The sequence below is a fragment of the Diabrotica virgifera genome, chromosome 2 (assembly GCF_917563875.1).
Source record: "Diabrotica virgifera virgifera chromosome 2, PGI_DIABVI_V3a".
Lineage (NCBI taxonomy): Eukaryota > Metazoa > Arthropoda > Insecta > Coleoptera > Chrysomelidae > Diabrotica > Diabrotica virgifera.
Window position 1 is genome coordinate 180,160,961 of NC_065444.1, and position 21,835 is coordinate 180,182,795.

Consider the following 21,835-nt stretch of genomic DNA (forward strand, 5'->3'; position numbering starts at 1 on the left):
TTTATTAATATGAAATGGACGTATAAGGAGAGGAAATATCGCTCAGCTCGCCAGGGGAAAGGACATGTTGGGAAATACGATCACCGCTCGTATAAGGATAGGTAAAAGGAAAACCGTCGGATTCGTTCAGCGCACCAAAACGATGGCGGAAAATAGTCGGGATAACTCACCTCTTACACCTCGTTGTTGTTTATTATTCTTCGATCAACGCTCCAAGAATAATAATCAATTAGGCTTTTCGTTCCGACTTTTATATCGTCCGAGACAGTACAAAAACACGTTTTACTTAATTCATTGGCGTACTCTAGATGATAAAATTATATTATCGTCACATATTGTAGGCTTTTTCTTGACATCATCATGAACATAATGCAAACAGTCACAAGTTTCTAGGTGCTGTATTTAAAAATCGATTTATTTAATTAGGATTAATTAGGATTTATTTTTCACTACATTATTACTAATAATTTGAATTCTAAAACTTCAGTAGGTGACCTTATTCTTGTAAAAATTTTGCGAAGCTATCACAACTGGTCGCAATAATCTTTCATCCAGAAGGTAAAGTGCTGGAGGTTAAAGGATAAGGATTTGGCAGAAGTATTCAAGAGTAGAGAGCTGGAAGAGTTTGAGGAAAAAGATATGGCAAATGATGAAATTTCAACGAAAGTTGATTCCGTGTACTCAAAATATGAGTAAAACGAAAAATTAAAGACAGCTTATGTTTCATTTAGGTTCAGAGATGATCCACCATCCCCATACGTCCGTTTCGGTCTCCCAGATCTCTTCATTGGGGCTACATGAACACCTCTGAATCGAAACAAAAACAAGCTGTCTATTTAAACAGAATTATAAAAATAAAACGCGTATCGGACGCTGTAGCGACACCTACTAAAGAAATGAGAAGTCCCAGATAAAAACAATAAATCTGAAAATTATTGTGAAACCACATTCTGGTACAGTCCAACTTACCATTGGACCATTAGATATAATGTGTCCAACTTACCCATATACCTAAATATTAATTACTAGAAGTACTAGACAATTTAGGCTGGGATTAGTGAACTGAGTATACCATTAATTTATGATCAAAAGATAAATAAATAAATAGTTTATTTACGGTTTACCAATTACAATAATTATAATCATTAAATCATTCATATCATATTAACAGTTTTAGAACTCAATAATAATTACATACAATTTACACAAGACAAATGAATAGAATAAATACCTAAACGACAGTTTACAGTGACAGCCTACATTGTATTTTAAAAAGATTTTTTCAGCTTTTTTCGAAAACTATTCAGAGAGCTAGAAAAAAAGTCTACTTCTAAACCATTTCCAGATTGACACATTCGTCTTATTTAGACAATAGTTTGTTTGTTGGAATTCTAAGTGAAAAACGTCCTTAGATCTTATGCACCTTTGAGGAACCCTAAGACCTACTCTCTGCAAAATTTGAGGCGAATCTATCATTCCGTTTACAATCTTGAAAAGAAAAACCAAATCTAGCATTAAACGACGATTTTCTAATGTTGGTATATTAAGCAATTTTAAAATGTCACGTAACACTATATCTTCTGAAGAAATCCCTAATTTATAGCCTACAAAGCGTAGAAATTTTTTCTGACCTTTGTCAGTGCTCTCAATATGACGTTTATATAAAGGAGACCAAATAGTCCTGGAATATTCCAGAACTGATCTAAGTGAAGATGACATGCTTAAAGAAAAATTGACAGAGCTTAGGGTTTCTCCAAGAGGTGGACTGCTTAATAACTATACACCTTTTATAATTTTGACTTATTCTCCAATAAATATATTAGATCAAAAGTAACTAATAACTTTGCTAGTATTGTTTAATGGGACCAAGTTTTTATTTATTAAAAACTATTTTCAGGTTATCAGATGTATGTGGAAGTCGCTTTTTAACTTCATACTGTCAGCTAGTGAGTCGGATAAGATTATTTACAATAATATGATTATTAATATTTTGGATGGTTATATAAAGGTAAGTTTCTCTATTAATTTTGATTTTCACATTAGAATATTAATTAAATATTTTTTTCTTGTAACTATACAGGGTGATTGATTAGTGGGGTAAAGCTCAATAGATCCGCAATAGTAATAGATAGCAATAAAAGTTAATAACAAAAATTGTAGCCAACTTTGAGCTTCACATTTTAAAATTAGGATGTTACAGGGTGTTCGATAACATAGTGGCAGACCAAACTTATGTTTTTTAAATGGAACACCCTATATTTTATCTAATATTCAAAATCTTCTTAACTTCCCCATTACAAAAATATAAAAGTCTGTTATGTTATACAGGGTATTTACAAAGTTATAACCAATTTTCTATGAAAATCGTAACAAGTTCAACTCCCTGTATAAATAAAAATAAGCACCACAGCAATAGTTTATTGGTGCCATATTATTTTGTTGATTGTGAAAATTTTTAAGAATGGTTGATATTGCTAATTTTCTTTATCGAATACAGGGTGAGTCAAAATGCAAGGACATTATTTTCTCAGTAATTTTAAATGGAACACCCTGTATTTTATGTCACTATCGAAAAGTACCATTAACGTACTTTAATTTTTGTATAATATTCCCTATGTCTAAATTTTTTAGTTTTCGAGATATTTTCATTTTTCAGAGCAAATTATTAATTAGGGGTCTAAATCTTTCCAAATTTTAAGCAAGCCATGACTGAATTTTTTAAAACTGATAATTTAGGATTACTGATTATCAATCCGGTAATCAATGTAACAATGTAGCAAATTAAGAAAAAAAAAATAATTTATTAGTAATAAATTTTACAAAAAAAAAAACAGCCACAACATACAACATTTTTGAAACAATTACAAACTACTTTTGTATGTAAATGTAACAAATAAAGAAAGAACAATAATTTATTAGTTATAAATTTTACCAAAAAAAAACAAACACAAAATACAACATTTTCTGAAAAAAATTAAAAACTACTTTTGTATGTAAATGTAACAATGTAACAAATAAAGAACGAAAAATAATTTATCAGTAAAATATTTTACAAAAAAAAAAAAACACAAAATACAACATTTTGAAAAAATTAAAAGCTACTTTTAGTAAAATATTTTATATATTTAATTACAAGGTGTTCAAAATGAGTTTACTGAATGAGTTACTTACACTACGAAGCATTTGTAAATTAACACTTCGAAATACACTTTGTATTCTATTTTTCATCTCATCCCTTGTTGTTGGAGGAATTTTATAACCTTCATTCTTAATGTGACCCCAAAAAAATCAGTTCAGTTTATTAAATTTTGGTGATCTTTGTGGCCACGCTACTGGTCCATTAAAAAATGAAAATATCTCGAAAACTAATAAATTTAGACATAGGCAATGTTGTATAAAAATTAAATTCCGATAATGGTACTTTTCAATAGTGATATAAAATACAGGGTGTTCCATTTAAAATTACTGAGAAAATAATGCACTTGCGTTTGGACTCACCCTGTAGTCCAAATAAAGAAAATTAGCAATGTCATTTTTTAAAATTTTGACAATAAATAAAAAAATATGGCATCAATAAACCATTGCTGTTGAGCTTCTTTTTATTTATACAGGGAGCTTAACTTGTTACGATTTTCATAGAAAATTGGCTATAACTTTGTAAATATCCTGTATAACATAACAGACCTTTATATTTTTGTAATTGGGAAGTTAAGAATATTTCGAATATAAGATAAAATATATAGGATGTTGCATTTAACAAAACATAAGTTTGGTCTGCCACGATGTTATCGAACACCCTGTAACATTCTAATTAATTTTAAAATGTGAAGCTCAAAGTTGGCTACAATTTTTGTTATTAACTTTTATTGCTATCTATTACTATAGCGGATCTATTGAGCTTTACCCCAATAATCAATCACCCTGTATTAAGTAACTATTTATAGTAATATAAAATAAAATATAAAATAATTTATAAATAAAATTAGTTATTTCATTATTTCGAATACTTTCTTCAAATGTTATATTATTTGTTATTTAATTATTTCGAATACTTTCTCTCTAATACACCGACTATAATACTACGCATAAACGCCATCCCCCTCTGACACCTTTAGAATCTGTGCACTGTAGTTACTTCGTTAAAACTATAGTTTATGTCTGGTTCACCTTATTCCAGTCCGTAGTCCAGTGAGTTAATTCAGTAGAGTGCTGGACTGGATCATATCATCCACATTATTCCAGTCGCTCAAAAGCTGCAAGATTGATAACACTATAGTGACAATGCTTTAATGCAATTATCAAGCACTGGATTGGCTGTTCACACTATTTCAGTGGCGCTGGAATGAGCGAGCTACAATGAAAAATAGACCGTCATTCCAATCAACTGGACTGGATTGATCACTGGAATGGTTCATTCCATACAAGTTCAAATTATTATTCCAGTGACATTCCATCGCTCTACTGGAAAGCTGCACTGGAATAATGTGAACCGGACATTATTTTTCTTAATTAACAATTGAGCCGCTTAGAGGAAAAGTGGTATAATTGCATATATAGTAACTTAACTTTTGGTAAATGAAAGCTTTAGCATGTTAACAAATTAAAAAATCTCAGCAATACTTACAGCCGGTTTCCGAAACGTTATTCAAATCTCCGATCATCTAATCGGCTGTCAGATTTGATCGACTGTTAACCAGTGATGGGTTTCTGAAACGCCAATTATTGTAAAATTACATGATCATAGATCATGTAAATCGATGATCTGACATACGACTTTGTATCGATACTGTCACAATCGACTGTTATCCTTCAAAATTTCAATTATATTAACCTCTAAATCCAAACTTGTTTCTTTAGATTCTAAAGGTGCATTCCCTCTTATGTACTGTTACTTTTGTTTGAAGCAAGAATTGAATGAGAGCATTTTAAAAATGAGGCTAGATAATTTCAAAAAGAATAAAACGCATGAAAATATAATATTTTATACTCGTATTTTTATTTTTTGTCAATGTATTTACTTTTTATATATATTTTTAATTTATTTATCGGCTGTTTTGTTGTCTTCAAAGCTGGTTGTTATAATTTCTCACACGTTTTCCCTCTATTTTTAATTTATTTATCGGCTGTTTTGTTGTCTTCAAAGCTGGTTGTTATAATTTCTCACACGTTTTCCCTCTTATTTACATCCCTATAATCATTATGTTCTGCTTTTTAGAGGTCTGGCCTCTCAAAAATTAGCTCTATGAATCTAACATCGTTGTTATCTTACATTTTTAAAATAAAAAAAAATATAAATTATAAAATCAACTATAAAAAATGTCAGAGATGTCCATGTTCAGTTAGTTAAATAAATACTTAAATTATTTCTTCCATAAAAGAGTCTTATTTTTATTGAATATGATTTATCTTATTTATAGATCTGTTATTTGACAATTTTTTCTCGGTATTTTTTAATTACAGTAATTAGAAAACTAAAAAAACTCTTAACAGCCCGTTAATCGACGAATAATTTCAGATTACCTAACAGTCCATTTCGACCGCTGTTTGACAAGCGAAACTGGTTAATCAGCCTTTCGGAGACTCAAAACACTTATAATCGGCTGTTAATTAACGATAAATCGTTTGTCAGGAGATCGACTGTTGTTAACACTAGTTTGATTGACATTTCTGACGCATTTATTCTATTGTTAATCGTCGATTACATAATTTTTGAGATGATCATCCTTTCGGAAACCGTGCTTTAGTGAGCCAGATGTGATGGATTCTTGACAAGTATTTGTTGAAATTTCTATATGGGATGCTGAATTGCAATGATTTAATTTCGTTGTTCTTTTGTAATTAGAAAAATACCATTTCACTAACAAATGTTCATGAGTTATACCACTTTTCCTCTTAGCGACTCAATTTTACTCAGTAAACAATCGCAACCTTTTCTGTATTATAAATACAATAAATAGGGAACTTGCAAAAAATTTTAAATTTGAAAAAAATGCTATAAATCACAACAGAACATATTTTAAAATATATATCAAAGAAAAAAAGTTTTTTTGGCTTTCGTTTGGTCCTAAGACGATTAAAATCGAGAGAAAATTCAAATTATAGCAGCCGGCCCAAAACGCGTCCTCATTCGGCGTGACGTCATATCATTATAATGTTTGAGGCCGTGCTATTAATTCATTACGTTTGTTATTCGTTTACTTGCTGTAATCAACTTATGGTGTGTCTCAGTTTTATAAATCTTTAGATAGTTGCTATAATATATTTCATAATATTTTAGTGTTTTTGTTAAGACAATTTTTTTTTAATGACCGAAGAGGGTTTTTCTAAAGGGCAGTATGATAACTTACCCATTATGCACAGAAATCTTTATTATTATAATTAGTTTATTTTAATTTTATAGCAAAAATAGTTCCAAAAACATATTTTATAGGTAAATATCATTGAATCTGTAATTTACATCTACCGAAATATACAAAAAGTCATATTTTCTTTTTATTCAAAGTACACTTGATTTATTAAAAAAAACTGTTAAGAGCGTAGGCGCAAAATTTCGTTCCAAATTTAAACGAATTTAGAATAAACGAATAAAGAATTTAAAGAAGAGACAATTGAGTATGATTTTTAATTTCAAATATCTCGCTAAAAGAAACTTTTTGTTTATTTTAAGGGACTTTCTACCCTTGGTAATGATGTAATCTTTCCCTGCGCGTTTAAATTTTTCAAAAATATTTATTAGTTTTTCCAAGATTCGAAAAAAATGAACACCATGTCCGTGGTGAATCGAACATTCGCTATCTTTGTCAAACAATGTATTCAGTCGAACAGAATGTGGTGACAAGACAGTGAAAAACAAGGCTACTAAATTAAAAACGAATAAACATTTTCAATTTACCGCCTGAGCAGGTGGGACGTGAATTATAAATAGTTAAATTCCCTCATCTTCCTATAGTCTCAGAATACGCATGTCTTGCATTTTTAGAAGCCTCGGATGGTGTTACCAGAGAAGGTTTTCTATTGTTTTTAATCTGGTAGGATATAAAATGGTATTTTAAATATTATTTTATGTGCTATTAGGTTAAAAACTTAATTTTTTTCTAGCAGGGGCTGATTCTAATTCATTTCGATGTCGCAATTTAATTTCGACTCCGCCATGACAGTCGCAATTTATAGCGATTCTTATTCATTTCGATATTAGTTCCAACTGGGGATATTAACGTTATCATTTTGACACTGCTCAGAATTTGGGTTGGTCCTCCTGTTTATTGGATTTATTGGCTATGCAACCACCGCAACGTTTGTTGATAGTCTGGGCAAATGATCGAAAAAATGTCATTTTGGAAAAAGGTATTTACCTGTTATTTTATTGCTAAAATCGAATCTTAAGATTGCATATATTACTAATATGGGGTATGACCGTAAGTCCGCAGAAAATGTGTTATTTTATTTAGAAACAAATTAGCACTCCTAAATCTTCTTTTTTTTCAATTAGTGCTCTGTAACTTCTAAGATTTTTCTTTTAAACCAAAAACACTCAAATAAAATTTCACCGCAATTTCGTTCTTCACAAAGTTATTTTTTTTTCAGATTTCCTTCAACAAAAATTATACTCGGAAAATCCGAGTTTTCCCAAAAAAATCTTTAATTTTCAATTAAAATTTTAGGAAAGTAATTATTTATTATCAATAATTAAATAAATTGGTGACATGAAATATTTTTTATATCAGGAGACCGGCGACAATCTAACTAATAGTTTAGCAATAATTAAAATGTTAATTAAAAATTTCGGTCGAAATAATAACCAGAAAGATTATGATACACCAAAATAACTATGATTTTCGTATAAAAAAGCACTATACCTACAGTTGACTCCGCTAATCTTTACCCGTACGTCATCATTTAAAGCATACGAAATCAACTTAAAGCATACTCAAATGATGACGCACGGGTAAAGATTCGCGGACTCAACTGTATTCAACGTACTTTACAGAATTGAAATTGGGCTATTTGAGCGGTCTCAGGAATGTTATAAAGAAACAATTTTTTGGCTTATAAACAAATGGAACCCCTCAGAAAATATCAGATTAAATTAAATTAAGTTAACGCTGTTGAAAAGGGCACGGCTTCTTCTTCGAAGAAAAAAAATCGAATTGAGTGGTTCCAGGTATAACCGGTCAAATTTGACCGGCATTTGCGACAGAGTTATAAACAACAGGATTTTAATCTTTGAACCATTACTTTTTTATTCCGGTCCTCTTTGTACATACAAATTTTCATATCTTCAAGACACTCATAACAAAAAAGATTTATGTCACAAAGTTTTACAGTGAATTTTTATGTGAGTGTTTTTGGTTTAACGTTAAAATCTTCTGAGTTACAGAGCAATAATTGAAAAAAAGATTTCGGAGCGCTAATTTGTTTATAAACCAAATAGCACACTTTCTGCGGACTTTGCATAGCTATATTACTAATATATGAAATCTTAAGATTTGATTCCAGCATGTCCACCAATAAAATAGCTGGTACATAATTTTCCCTGTTTTATACTAATTTTTCCAGATCTTACATCTTTCATTGAGTTGATAATTCACGTTGTGAACATTCTCAATTATTATATTTCTAATTTAATACTGTTCTATCTAATTCCTCCAAAACCAGCAAATTTCCATAAAACCCAGTCATATTAATACCTTTTGCTTTAGTTTCCTTGCAAGAAACGAACAAAACACGGAATGGAACGTTTCAGCGCCGCCGGTTCATCGCCGCCGTTTCGATGCCGCCGGTTCATCGCCAGTCCATTTCATCGTCATCCGCTTCATCGCCGTCCGTTTCATCGCCAGTTAGTCAGTTGATTTTGTATTGTGGGAGATGACACGACACGACGTTAAATTCAGTTCAAAACTTAATAGTATACCATATATGCCGCAATATCATAACTTAAAAATAAAATCGACCTGTTTCGGGATTTTTCCTTAAAGTCGCCGGTTTACGAAATAACAAATTTATTCCTTTCATTTGCACCATACTGTCGGTGGAAAATAGTGTCGCGCACGCTTGATCAGCAATTAAAAAACAAAGGAGTTTTGAATATTGTATTGCAAAAAACTCTTCGGGATTTCATCAATCGATGTTTAAAGAATATCTACTACCTTGGCAACATTCAAATTTTCAGTTTTTCACATAGTTTTTGAGGGTTAAAAATGGCCGATTTCGCAATTTTTCAATTTTTAATCGCTTATATGTGAAAAACTATCATTTTTAGCGAAAAGTCACTAAAGACCTTTTCTGTTTGGAATGGCCCAAAAAACCTAAAAAAACTTTTTTCCATGCAAAAAAAATAATTTTAGGAAAAAAACAAAAAAAAAACGTTTAAAAAATTTTTGACCACCTTTTGGTCCTGGCAACATGCAAATTTGTTAAAAGGAGTCCTTTTTGAGTAAGATTGTGCAAAAAATCCGAATCAGAATATTTTTCCTAGCGGATGCGCATGCGCAGTGGCTTTCTGGACTACTGAGCAGATGGAACGTGAATTATAAGTTATAGTACATATAACTCCCTCATCTTCCTATAGTCTCAGAATCCGCATGACTTGCATTTTTAGAAGCCTCGGATGGTGTTACCAGAGAAGGTTTTCTATTGTTTTTAATCTGGTAGGATATAAAATAGTATTTTAAATATCATTTTATGTGCTATTAGATTAAAAACTTAAACATTTTTTAAGGCTACTAAATATTTGACAGGGCTTCAGGAATATTTTGAGTTGTTTATTAAATAATATTGAAAGTGTATTTGATAAATAATTGATTCAAGATTGATTTGAGACATGAAATTAATAAGTTTTTTTATTGTTTATTATTTATGGAATATCCAAGCACATAATACACCAGGGTAGATTCTGTAATCCAAGTCTTTTGTTATTAAATATTTATCTAAGTGTTCCATAGTATCAATATATTATTTAACTCACTGTATCACTTCTTCGCTTTTTTCTATTATATTTTTCTATTACATATTACTTTATATTGCATAGTATATAAATTATTGTAATCAGTGAATACATAGTTAGTGAAAAAATAATCCTATTAATTAACTGGATTAATAATTTAAGCGATTATGCCCATCTCTATGTTAATGATGACAATATAATTGTCAACTAATGTTTACATCTCCATACCAGTAAGAATTTTACTACACGTAATTTGCCGTGTAAAGAAAGAAAAAGTAGGGATAGCCGTAAAATATTTGCGCCTACGCTCTTAACCAGACAACAGACATTAAATACTTACAACAGATTGCCATGCTGGTCGCCAACATCCGAAACGGCATAGGCACTACAAGCAGAAGACACAAGCAAATACCTGTTGTAGCCATAGTTTTAAATAATTGTCAAAATTTATAAAAATAATTTATTTTCCTAATTCACTTTAAATTTCTACTTATTTAACTTACTATTTTTTACTATTTTTTTTTCAGCTCTCTAAAGACTCGAAAGACTCCAGTTACTACAAAAGCCTCATTACCCTAATCTTTACTTCGTTGATGGAATTCAATAAAGATATGTTACACGATTCTATTTCGCAACTTTTAAAACAACTGGTCACAATTTTCTTTGAAGCAAACATCGAGTAAGTTTCGTTTGAGTATTAGTTAATTGAATGTAATCACTTTAAACTCATTTCTTACATAATTAAAATATACTGAGTGATACTATACTGGGTGGTGAATCGTAAAACGGGCCATAAGAAACAGTGGGAAATTCGAAACTGTTGAATTTCTGCTTCCCCGATTATTGTTCTGAAGCTATTTCTTTGTGGCATTTATGTAATTAACTATTGTAATTGGGAAATAAGCCACAATTTAACTTGAAAAAATGATTTTATTGACGTTTTGACCTCCACCTCGGACGTCGTTAATAATATATAAATATATATTATTATTATAATCCCTAATTATTTTACATAAAAAGTCATGCGAAACCATTTGCAGAGGATTGAAATCTGTTCTTAATACAAATGTTAACATATGGCATTATGCAAAAAACAAAGTTATATCATTTATAAATTACTGCAAAAATAAGGGGTTTCTGCCATTATCTCGGTCAGTTGTTTATGTATTTTAAGGGGAAAATCTACTGTGACAAGGGAAAAAACAGGCCGATTTTCCGGGTTTTTTCCAACAAGAGATGACTCGTACATTAAATTAAATTAAATCGTTATCTTTATTATATATTCAGTATTTGTAAAAAAAATTCAAGTCGAATTGTGGCACTCCTTCAAGCGCAGGTCCGTTTTTTTAGGTGCCCAAACGGTGTACATGAAATCTCACGTCTGGGTGATCTGAAACAAAAAACAAAATATGCTTATCATCTACATAGTATTGACTCTCGTCTGACGGAGATTTTTTTTGATATCGTTTTTTGTTTATTGTTATAAACAATAATAACATCAAATTTGGGCAAAATTTCAAGAATTTTTTTTCGGCGCCAAAATTTTTTATCGACAAAATCCTCCGTCAGACGAGAGTCAATACTATGTAGATGATAACCATTTTGTTTTTTGTTTCAGATCACCCAGACGTGAGATTTCATGTACACCGTTTGGGCACCTAAAAAAAAAACGAACCCGTGAAGGAGTGCCACGACGGCAATTTTGAATATTTCGACTTAAAAATTTTTGTACACTTACTGAATATACACTGGGGTGCAAAATTAATCAGACACCTTAAAAATGGGTCATTTTTGATGTCTGGAATTTCCTAAACTTGTTGTCCGATTTAAGTGATTTTTAATATGTTATAGCCTTATTCTTTATCAATATCACTGTAATAATATTGTGGCTAAACAGGTAAATTTAAAAAAAACTAAAGCTAAACAACTATAGCCTTATGTTTTCTCAACATTCTGTTTTTCGATTCATTCGCTTAAGTAGGACCATAAAAAAGTCAGGAAATTTAACAACTAGCCATGTTCTTTATCAATACAGGGTGTTTCTAAATAAGTGCGACAAACTTTAAGGAGTAATTCTACATGAAAAAATAGACAGTATAGACAAAATAGACAAATATGACAGTTTGCTTTATAAACCTATGTCCGCAAATGCTTCATTTCTGAGATAGAGGGTGTTGAAATTTTTCTTACAAACTGACGATTTATTTATTGCTTAAAAATGAGTTGAGATATGCAAATGAAATTTGATGGGCGTTAAGACGTAGTTATTGTACATTTTTTGACATACAAGTAAGAATTTAATATTCACCATTGGCGCGCATACGGGTAATATAAGTCCTCATATTACCCGTATGCGCGCCAATTGTGAATATTAAATTCTTAATTTTATGTCAAAAAATGTGCAATAACTACTTCTTAAAACCCACGAAATTTCATTTGCATACCTCAACCGGTTTTAAAGCAATAAATAAATCGTCAGTTTGTAAGAAAACATTCAACACTCCCTATCTCGGAAACGAAGCATTTGCAGACATGTCGTTGATAAAGCAAACTGTCATTATTTTTTCATGCAGAATTACCCCTTAAAGTTTTCCAATTGTTATTTAAAAACACGCTGTATTGATGAAAAACCTGGCTAGTTGTTAACGTACCTAACTTTTTTATTATCCAACATAAGCTAATGAATCAAAAAACAGAATGTTGAGAGAACATAAGGCTATAGTAGGATTTTAATTTCAGTATTTTATAAATGCTAGAATATTCCACAGGGTGATGCGAACTTTGAGAAAAAAAACACAGTTTGATTGATACATTGGTATACAATGAAAATTTAACTGTTTAGCAACAATACTATTACAGTGATATTGCTAAAGAATAAGACTGTAATATATTAAAAAAATCACTTAAATCGGACAACAGATTTAGGAAATTCGAGACATAAAAATGACCCATTTTTAAGGTGTCTGGTTAATTTTGCATCCCAGTGTATAATAAAGATGACGGTTTAATTTAATTTAATGTACGAGCCATATTTTGTTAGAAAAAAATCCGGAAAATCGGCCTGTTTTTTCTCTTGTCACAGTAGACTTCTCCCTTAATAGGAAACTTTCCAAATTAAAGAACTTTTTATAATCTGCAACGTTTATTTCAACCATTTTTCTCTAAAATGTATAAGGAACATTTTGTATCCAAAAAATATTATCTTTCTACGACCGTTTAATAACATTCTCATTATTCACTATTTTCATTATTCACCCATTACTCACTCAGGGTTTAATTAATCAAGTGATGCATGCCAAGTGATATAATTATGTGACAGATATTAAGGTCGAAAGAGACTGTCATCAATTTTTAGCACTTTTAATATATTAGTCCTATATAAAACTTGCTTATTTAGGTAATACAATAATTATTGATTTATATCAATAATTAACGTTGCAAAATTTTTAAAGGATTTTTAACTGTAACAATGGGTGAGTATATTTTTTACATTTAAATTTCATCATTTGAACATTTAATGAATGTTACATGTTATGAATGTTTACATAAACGTTAAATATAATGTTTATCATAAACGTAAATAGACAAGACGAAAACGGCGGGTTCGTTGGGAAAAATATTCCCATGAGATTTTTTTGCATAATTACATTCGTGAGACATCCCAGAATAAGGTTCAAGGAGTCGCCCACGTGAGAAGTGGGCCAAATTTTTTTTAACATTTTTTTTTAATTAAATTGCAAAAATCAATATTTTTGGCCCAGACAATTTTTTTGGACCATTCTGAATAAAAAACGGCTCCTATAATTTTTCTCTAAAGTTGATCGTTTTCGAGTTATAAGCAATTTATAATTGAAAAAAACGAAAAATGGCGATTTTCAAGGCTTCATAACTCGTTTAAAAGTTATTATTATGAAAGTCAGAAAATGACTAAATCAAAGTTTAATGCCCCCCTACAAGATACCGAAGAAATTTTTGTCATTATTTTATTACTCAGCTGTTATTTTTAAGTAATAATATTGAGCGCCATGCACGGCCGTAAATGTGAGTGCAAGTAAGATGCACAATTGGACTGCCGGAGTGGCATCTCTATCGCACTCAGCATTTATGGCCGGCTACCACGTGCATGGCGCTCAATATTATTACTTAAAAATAACAGTTTAGTAATATAATAATGACAAAAACTTCTTCGGGATCTTGTAGGGGGGGGGGGGCATTAAACTTTGATTTAGTCACTTTCTAACTTTCATAATAATAACTTTTAAACGAGTTATTAAGCCTTGAAAATCGCCATTTTTCGTTTTTTCAATTTTAAATTGCTTATAACTCGAAAACAACCAACTTTAGAGTAAAATTATAAGAGACCTTTTTTATCCAGAATGGTCCAAAAAACCTACAAAAAAATTGTCCGAACCAAAAATATTGATTTTTGCAATTTGATTAAAAAAAATTGTTAAAAAAAATTTGGCCCACTTTTCACGTGGGCGACTTCTTGAACCTTATTGTGGGATGTTTCACGAATGTAATTATGCAAAAAAATCTCATGGGAATATTTTTCCAACGAACCCGCCGTTTTAGCCTTGTCTAAAACATTTAGGATTACAATTATTGCATTCATATCCACAGTGAAATACAATTAATTAAATTCACTTTAAAATTGCACATCATATCTATATTTTGGAGCATTACATAGTGCCTATTGGGCAATATTAAAATGCAAAATTTAGGTTATATTACTTCTTCTTTATTATGAGAGAAGTTCATTTTCCTATTTGTATTAATTTGTGCTTATAATTTTTCGGAAACGAATAGAACTTGAATTGACTATTTCTTGTTATATTTTTACAATACACCATTTGCGACGTTCCATTTTCGTCAATGATAGTCCTTATGAAGTGTGCTAAAAATAATACAAAGTTTCGCCACTTCACACACACGTTCGTTTCTCGTATCCCGTCCAAGTACTTGCACACAGCGAATACACCTCCTAATAGTAGACAATCAATTATTCAGTCATGTGCAATTGGCGAACAACATTTATTTTTGTAAATTTTAATTGTAATCAAGAGTAGTCGATAAAAGTATATTTTTCTACTAATAAAAATAAAAAAGGTCGTAGAAAAAGTATCGCATTCTACTCGCATGTAATGGCTATCATTACATGCTCGTTGAATTATACAGGGTGTTTAGTAAAGAATGGGCCATAGCTTAACCTTAGATTTCTGAGGTTAAAATGGGTCGATTTAAGCTAACTTACCTTAGTACAAAAGTTGATAATTACTTAAATACCGGGTGTCAAAGTTAAACTTGTATTTTATTTATTCTTGAATATTTCCTGACTGGCATGGGATAACAACACGAAATTTGGTAAGCGGGGGGTTTTTTGGGATGAGAAATCTAAATTCGCCACCAAAAATTATGTATTACCCAGATACGTCTTTCGCCACATACATCTTTCAGTGCTCATTTAATACGTTAGTTTTTTTTATTCCCCCCTCTGTAAAATTTTTATTCTCTATATATTTTTACTTAAAAAAGGTATACTACATTCATCTCGCTAAACTTTAAAATCAAACTCTAAAAAAAACTTAAATCTGCGATACAACATATTTTTGTGCATAATAAATCATTGCAGTTAGACCCGAAAAATAAACCATACTATTGTTATGAAACCAATGAAACCATAATCATTGTGCCAGTTCTCATATTTGTCATTGCATCGCAAATTCCATTTGAAGAAATTTGCGATACGTTTTTGTAAATTTTTATGGTTTTACCGTTGATTGATAAATATACCCCTATATTCAACCCCTATTGGGACAGTGCAAGTTCGGAAAAGCGACACCTGGTTTCTACGCTCTGCACTTTTATTCGCACTTTTAATTATATTGGCCAATCATATGGTCCTGGTTACTGGATAATTGTCAAGACCATAGTCAAAAAAAAATAATAAGAAGAAAAAATAAGATTTAGGTTATGTTATTCAAACATAAACAATTGTATGTAGTAAATAAAATTAGTTATTAAAATGCAGTACTGCAAGCAAAATAAAATTAATTAAATTTACCTTTATAAAATAATTGCATATTATCATATCAATATCGTGGAGCAATATATAATTTTTGTCCTTAAATGACAGTAGTTATGAAATGTACGTCAATTTGACAATTTCAATTGACGTTAATTATTTAAGAAAGTTGCAATATTTCTCCGCTATTCGCGCACGATCGTTTCGCGTATCCCTTCCAAGTACTTGCACAACGCGAATATCAATCAACGGTTTTACGTTATTTTTCGGGTGTAACTACAATGATGCAAAAAATTATGTTAGCCTCGCAGATTTAAAATGTGTTTATCTCAAAAACGGTTGAGTTTAACGAGATGAATGTAGTATACCTTTTTTAAGTAAAAATATTAAGAGAATAAAAGTTTAATTCAAAAAGTATGTAGAGTGGGTAATAAAAAAAATTTGAACCTATTTAATGAGCGATGGAAGGCGTATGTGGCGCCCTCTGAGCCATACATCATTTTTGGTGGCGAATTTAGATTTCTCGTCAAAAAAAACCCTCGTTTACCAAATTTGGTGTTATTATCCCATGCCTGTTAGAAAATATTCAAGAATAAATAAAAGTTTAACTTTTGTACTAAGGTAAGTTAGCTTAAATAGACGTATTTTAAGTTCAGGCATCTAAGGTTAAGCTATGGCCCATTCTTTATATATACATATATACAGGGTGTAACAAAAATACTCGTCGAACAAACTTTGATGTATGGGAACTCTGGAACAGGGAAAGTTTTAATTATGGAACGTGATTTTAATTGTGAAACTTGTCATCCTGACAAGTTTACAGTTGTGAAAACTAGTTTTTAAGTTTATTCAATACCAAACTTTATATACTCACGGAGAAAAACATTGCATATGCGTATGAAATGAAATTCTTTGTGCTGCTATCCTTAGCCCCCAATATTATAGGAATAGGATTTCGTTTCCGAATACGATGTTTTAAAGTGTCATATAAATCCTATAATCGGATTTAAATCTAATCTGGGCTATATACTGGCCAATATAATTTTTAAATTGATTCTCATCAAGGTAAGTATTCAATAATCTAGCGACATAAAGACGTGCATTAGCGCCAATATGTCATATCCAATGCGGCCTGCAAATGGCAAAACATGATATTCTAAAATGTTTTCAGTATATGTCAGTTGGCACTCGCCTAATCACCTTCACGTGTTCGGTATGTCCTTTTAAAGCAATATCGTTTCATAGCACTATGCCGCCGCCACCATAACTAACGCTCTGTATAAGGTGTACAACTGATTCTGATACAACTGTTACAACTGATACAACTATTCGCCAACTCGTCTGTAGACGAAGTTTTGTCAATCTTGCTTCCATCTGATGAACGATATACCAGATGAAACCTCATACAGACCGTTAATTTTGGTGGTGGTGGCATAGTGTTATGGAGTGGTATTTCTTGGAAAGGAGATATACTGAATTCGCTCTACCGAGATTCACTTTGACACATTCGGAAGAGGAAACATACAACACAAAAATTCCTACCTCACACTATTAACTGCTAAAATCAACTTAATCTTTCATTAAAAAAGGAAGAATTATTAGAAATAGTGGGAGTGTCCACTAATCTCATAAAATTTTGTGGAGTTTTATTTCTACAAAATGTTTTTATTTTGTACAATAAATAATTTTCTCATTTGTTATCAATACATTATAATGGTGTAAATAAATAATTATTGTTTGGCGTAAGGTTTATGTTATTTTTATGTCTGTTTACTATTAATAATATTGGCTGTGAGCGGGTATGTTTGGTTGTGTAGTAATTTCCAGTCACGTGTGACAACTGAACTTCCCAAAAAAGAAATTACTAACGTCAGTGTCAAAGTGAATCTCGATAGAGCGAATTCAGTATACCGAACTTGTGGGGGTGATTGGGTAAATGACAGCTGACATGTACATTAAAACTATTTTAGAAGATTATGTTTTGCCATTTGCCAGCCATATTGGATAACAAATTCGTGTTAATGCATCATAACGCAGGTCTTCATGTCGGTAAAATAGTGAATACTTATCTTGATGACATTAAATTAAAAATTATACTGGCCACCAATTTAAATCCGATTATTCCATTTATGTGATACTTTAAAACATCGCATTCGGAAAAGAAATCCTACTTCTGTGACACTGGGGCTATCTCAAACTATTTTATTTTACACGTTAATTTCAAAACATGTATGCAGTATTTTTGTCCGTGAGTGTATAATATATGAAAAAATGTTTGTCCGATAAATATGTTAAACATTTTAATAAGTCCGACACGTAGAACATGTCAAATTACAGGAATTATGTTGGTGATAAACAGCAGTCTGATTTTTTCATGAGAGTGTAATGACAGGGTAACAAATCAGTTGGAAGTTCTGTCCGACAAAATCCATGGGACGTTTTCGTAGTCTGACGTTCTAAATCTGTAACCTGTTCCACAGTTAAAACTTCCCCTGTTCCAGTGTTCCCGTATATCAAAGTTTGTCCGACTAGACACCATGAAGTCATTAACAAATTTTCAGCTTGCTATTAATAAAAATTTTTTGGTACGCGGGATCCAGGCCAGGATAATACCTTTTAGTATTTTTAAATAACTAGGTATAAGATTTTTTCAGCTTTTTTTTGTTGGGGGAATTTGCTTGTGTTTAAAACTATGTAATATAAAAAATTCGTTATTTTCCGTAGGTCTGACGAAGCCCAAAATTATTTCAAGCAGCTATTAGCTCATTCTTTCTCCACCGTAATTTTAGAAGAAAAGAAGATAAAGATGATTGAAACACTGTTAGATTGTTTAGTTTCACTACCAATAGAAGAATGCAATTCAACTAATTTTTCTAAAATTTGGACATTGGTGGCCCATGAGTTAACAACTGACTTTTCTGTAGAAAGGTTAACTCAGTTTACTAAATTCAAAGAATTTTTTTTATGGCCTTCTCATTATCTGCATTATGTGGATTTACAAGAGAAAAAAGTAAGTAAATCATGAAATTGATTTTTATTAAGAGGTACCATCAGCGCGCGGAAAACGGGTTCCAAGATTGCAGCGTTAAGTTTGAATATTAATCTGTCGAGATATTTGGCACACATATTCGTAATATAGTAAAGAATCCCGGTACAGAGCGCAATAGGCTATTGATTATATATTTTAGAAAGGATCCACAACGTTAACGGGGTTTTATTGTTTCATATAGTCCACGGACCTCTAAATATGAAAAACCCGCGGAGTGCTACCATTTAAAGGGGTGCGTTTTTGAGAAAGTTGTGAATTAGTTCCTAGGCACAGGGCAAATTAGGGTGAGTTCTATGCACTTTTAGTACAAACACGTCTACAGGAATATTGTTCCATGTTAAATTTACTATCTAAATATCACATTTTAAAGTAAAAAACATTCTTTTTTACAAAAGCATATTCAAAAGAAAAGCAAGAAAAAAACACGAAAGATAGCAATTTTGTTTTTTGCCACATAACTTTTTTCCACTGGGATATAGGTATAGGCATTTCTCCACAGAAAAACTTCCATCCAAAATATGATTTTTCAAAGTTCGCTACTCACAGCGATTTTGGCCCATTTTCCTTGTTACTTCTCAAACATTGTTCTGTAACTTTTTTCTACGTAGCTTTAGGTATATGTAATGTGTCATTTAATATGAAGAAAAGTCAATTACCTTTAAAATGGTCTAATGTAGAAGGCTGTATGGCTATTTTTAAGCAAGATAATGGTTGTTCATAGTTTTATACTTTTAATGATTTTTGATATATTTTACGATTATTTTTAAATTTCTCATTATAACTTTTTTTCTTGTATATTTAGGTATATAGATTGTACCATAAAAATAAAGATTTTCTTTTCTTTAAAATGGTATGTTGTAAAAAGTTCTAGGGCTATTTTTAAACAAGATATGCTTTTTCAAAATGTGACATATACACATGCAATAGGTCCCACTAAGTTGGAACCATATGGAAAACTTTTTTATTATTAACTTTGTGAAAAAAAATATCCTTTATAAAATGCTCTGCATAGTCTAAAACCTAAGATGCAATCATCAGATATAAAATTTTATCAATAGTGTACGAGGTGTTTAAAAATATGGATTTCGCTCAAGAGTAAAGTACCTATATTTCACAATATCGAAAAGTGTTATTAAGAAAAGTTATTTGGAATTAAAAAAATAATGTTATAATATGCAAAAAATATATGTTGAAAAAAATTAAAAAATTAAAATTTTTCTCAAAATCTGGATACCCTTAGATATCCTACGGATGTCTTGTTTAAAAATAGTCCTAGAAATTCTTGCGATACACCATTTTAAAGTAAAGAAAATAAGCTTTTTTTATTCTACAATGTATATACCTAAATGTATAAGAAAAAAGTCATATTGAGAAATTTAAAACATAATTATTAAAAATGTCAAAAATCATTAAAAGTATAAAACCTTGAAAAAGCATAACTTGCTTAAAAAAAGTCATATATCCTTATACAATAGACCATTTTAAAGGCAATTAACTTCTTTCTACTAAATGTACCATTGCATATACCTAGAAATGCGTAGAAAAAGATTACAGAACAATGTTTGCGAAATAATGGGGAAAATTGCCCAAAAAATGCTGTGAGCGGCGAACTTTGAAAAATCCTATTTCGGAAAATGTGAATCCTAGAGACTTTTACCAAAATGTATTTTCAAAAGGAAGGATGGAAGTTATTTTTCGCTGAAGTAATGCCTATACCTATATCCCTGTGGAAAAAAGTTATGGGGCAAAAAACAAAATTGCCCTCCTTCGTGTTTTTTTCTTGCTTTTCTTTTGAATATATTTTTGTAAAAAAAATATTTTTCACTTAAGAATGTGATATTTCGATAGTAGATTTAACCTGGAACAATTTTCCTGTAGACGTGTTTGTACCAAAAGTGCATAGAACTCACCATAATTCACCTTGTGCCTAGGGACTAATTCACCCCTTTCTCAAAAACGCACCCATTTAAATGGTAGCACTCCGCGGTTTTTTCAAATTTAGAGGTCTATTGACCATATGAGACAATAAAATCCCGTTAACGTTGCAGTTCCTTTTAGCCCTCTTATTTTGAACATAATCAATAGCCTACAATTTGAGAAATATGTTAGTATGTGGAAATTACTCTATAATTAAATAAAATATTACAAAAACGAGTCTGTACCGCCATTAAGATCTAAAAAATACACTTTCTTCAAATAAACCTTTTTATTCCATGCCTAGATTTTGTGTCCCATTGGAATTACTAAAAATCAATTAGGTATCGATAACAAGAAATCGAACTTGACTGATTTGGCAGCATTTAGCGCGCCTATGAGTATAATAATTATTGTTATCATAATATTCTGTCTTCGTTTTTGATATTATAGTGTCACTGTCTTACTATCGACGCACTGTTGGCACACTGTTCAAAGTTCGCAGAACTTTTAAAAAAAAAATATTGATGACGCGCTGATGTAGCCTCTTAGACCCTTGCTTTGTTGAGATTATTTCGTTAAACAATCTTTTCCGTTTCAGCAAATAACAATTAACTGGATGAAACTTTACAGAAAGCTGACTTTTGAATCAGATGTTAAAAAAGTTGAGATTATAAAAGACCTAGAAAAAGATTTTAAAAACAACCCTCTTCTTTCTTCAAACATTACATCCTTGTTGAATGTAATATCTCAGTTTGAAACTAAGTTTGGCAAAGAATTCGGTAAGATAAATGATTTTTTACTTATACTCTAAAAATATTAGAAATAACTTGCTGTGTATAACATAACAAGAATAAAAAACCATTAAACGCGGTAAAAATGAGTGACGCACACAATATTACAT

At 30.8% G+C, this 21,835-nt stretch overlaps 1 protein-coding gene across 2 annotated transcripts in view; it reads left to right on the plus strand.

The window, feature by feature from the left end:
* The window catches only part of LOC114335848 (telomere-associated protein RIF1-like), a 102,263-nt gene that overhangs the window by 25,668 nt on the left and 54,760 nt on the right, over positions 1–21,835 (plus strand). For both annotated transcript variants that reach the window (XM_050642958.1, XM_050642959.1), the window contains exons 4-7: positions 1,898–2,008; positions 10,471–10,622; positions 18,693–18,978; positions 21,533–21,713. In XM_050642958.1, coding sequence (XP_050498915.1) covers positions 1,898–2,008; positions 10,471–10,622; positions 18,693–18,978; positions 21,533–21,713 — 730 coding nt within the window. The remainder of the gene's footprint in view (positions 1–1,897; positions 2,009–10,470; positions 10,623–18,692; positions 18,979–21,532; positions 21,714–21,835) is intronic.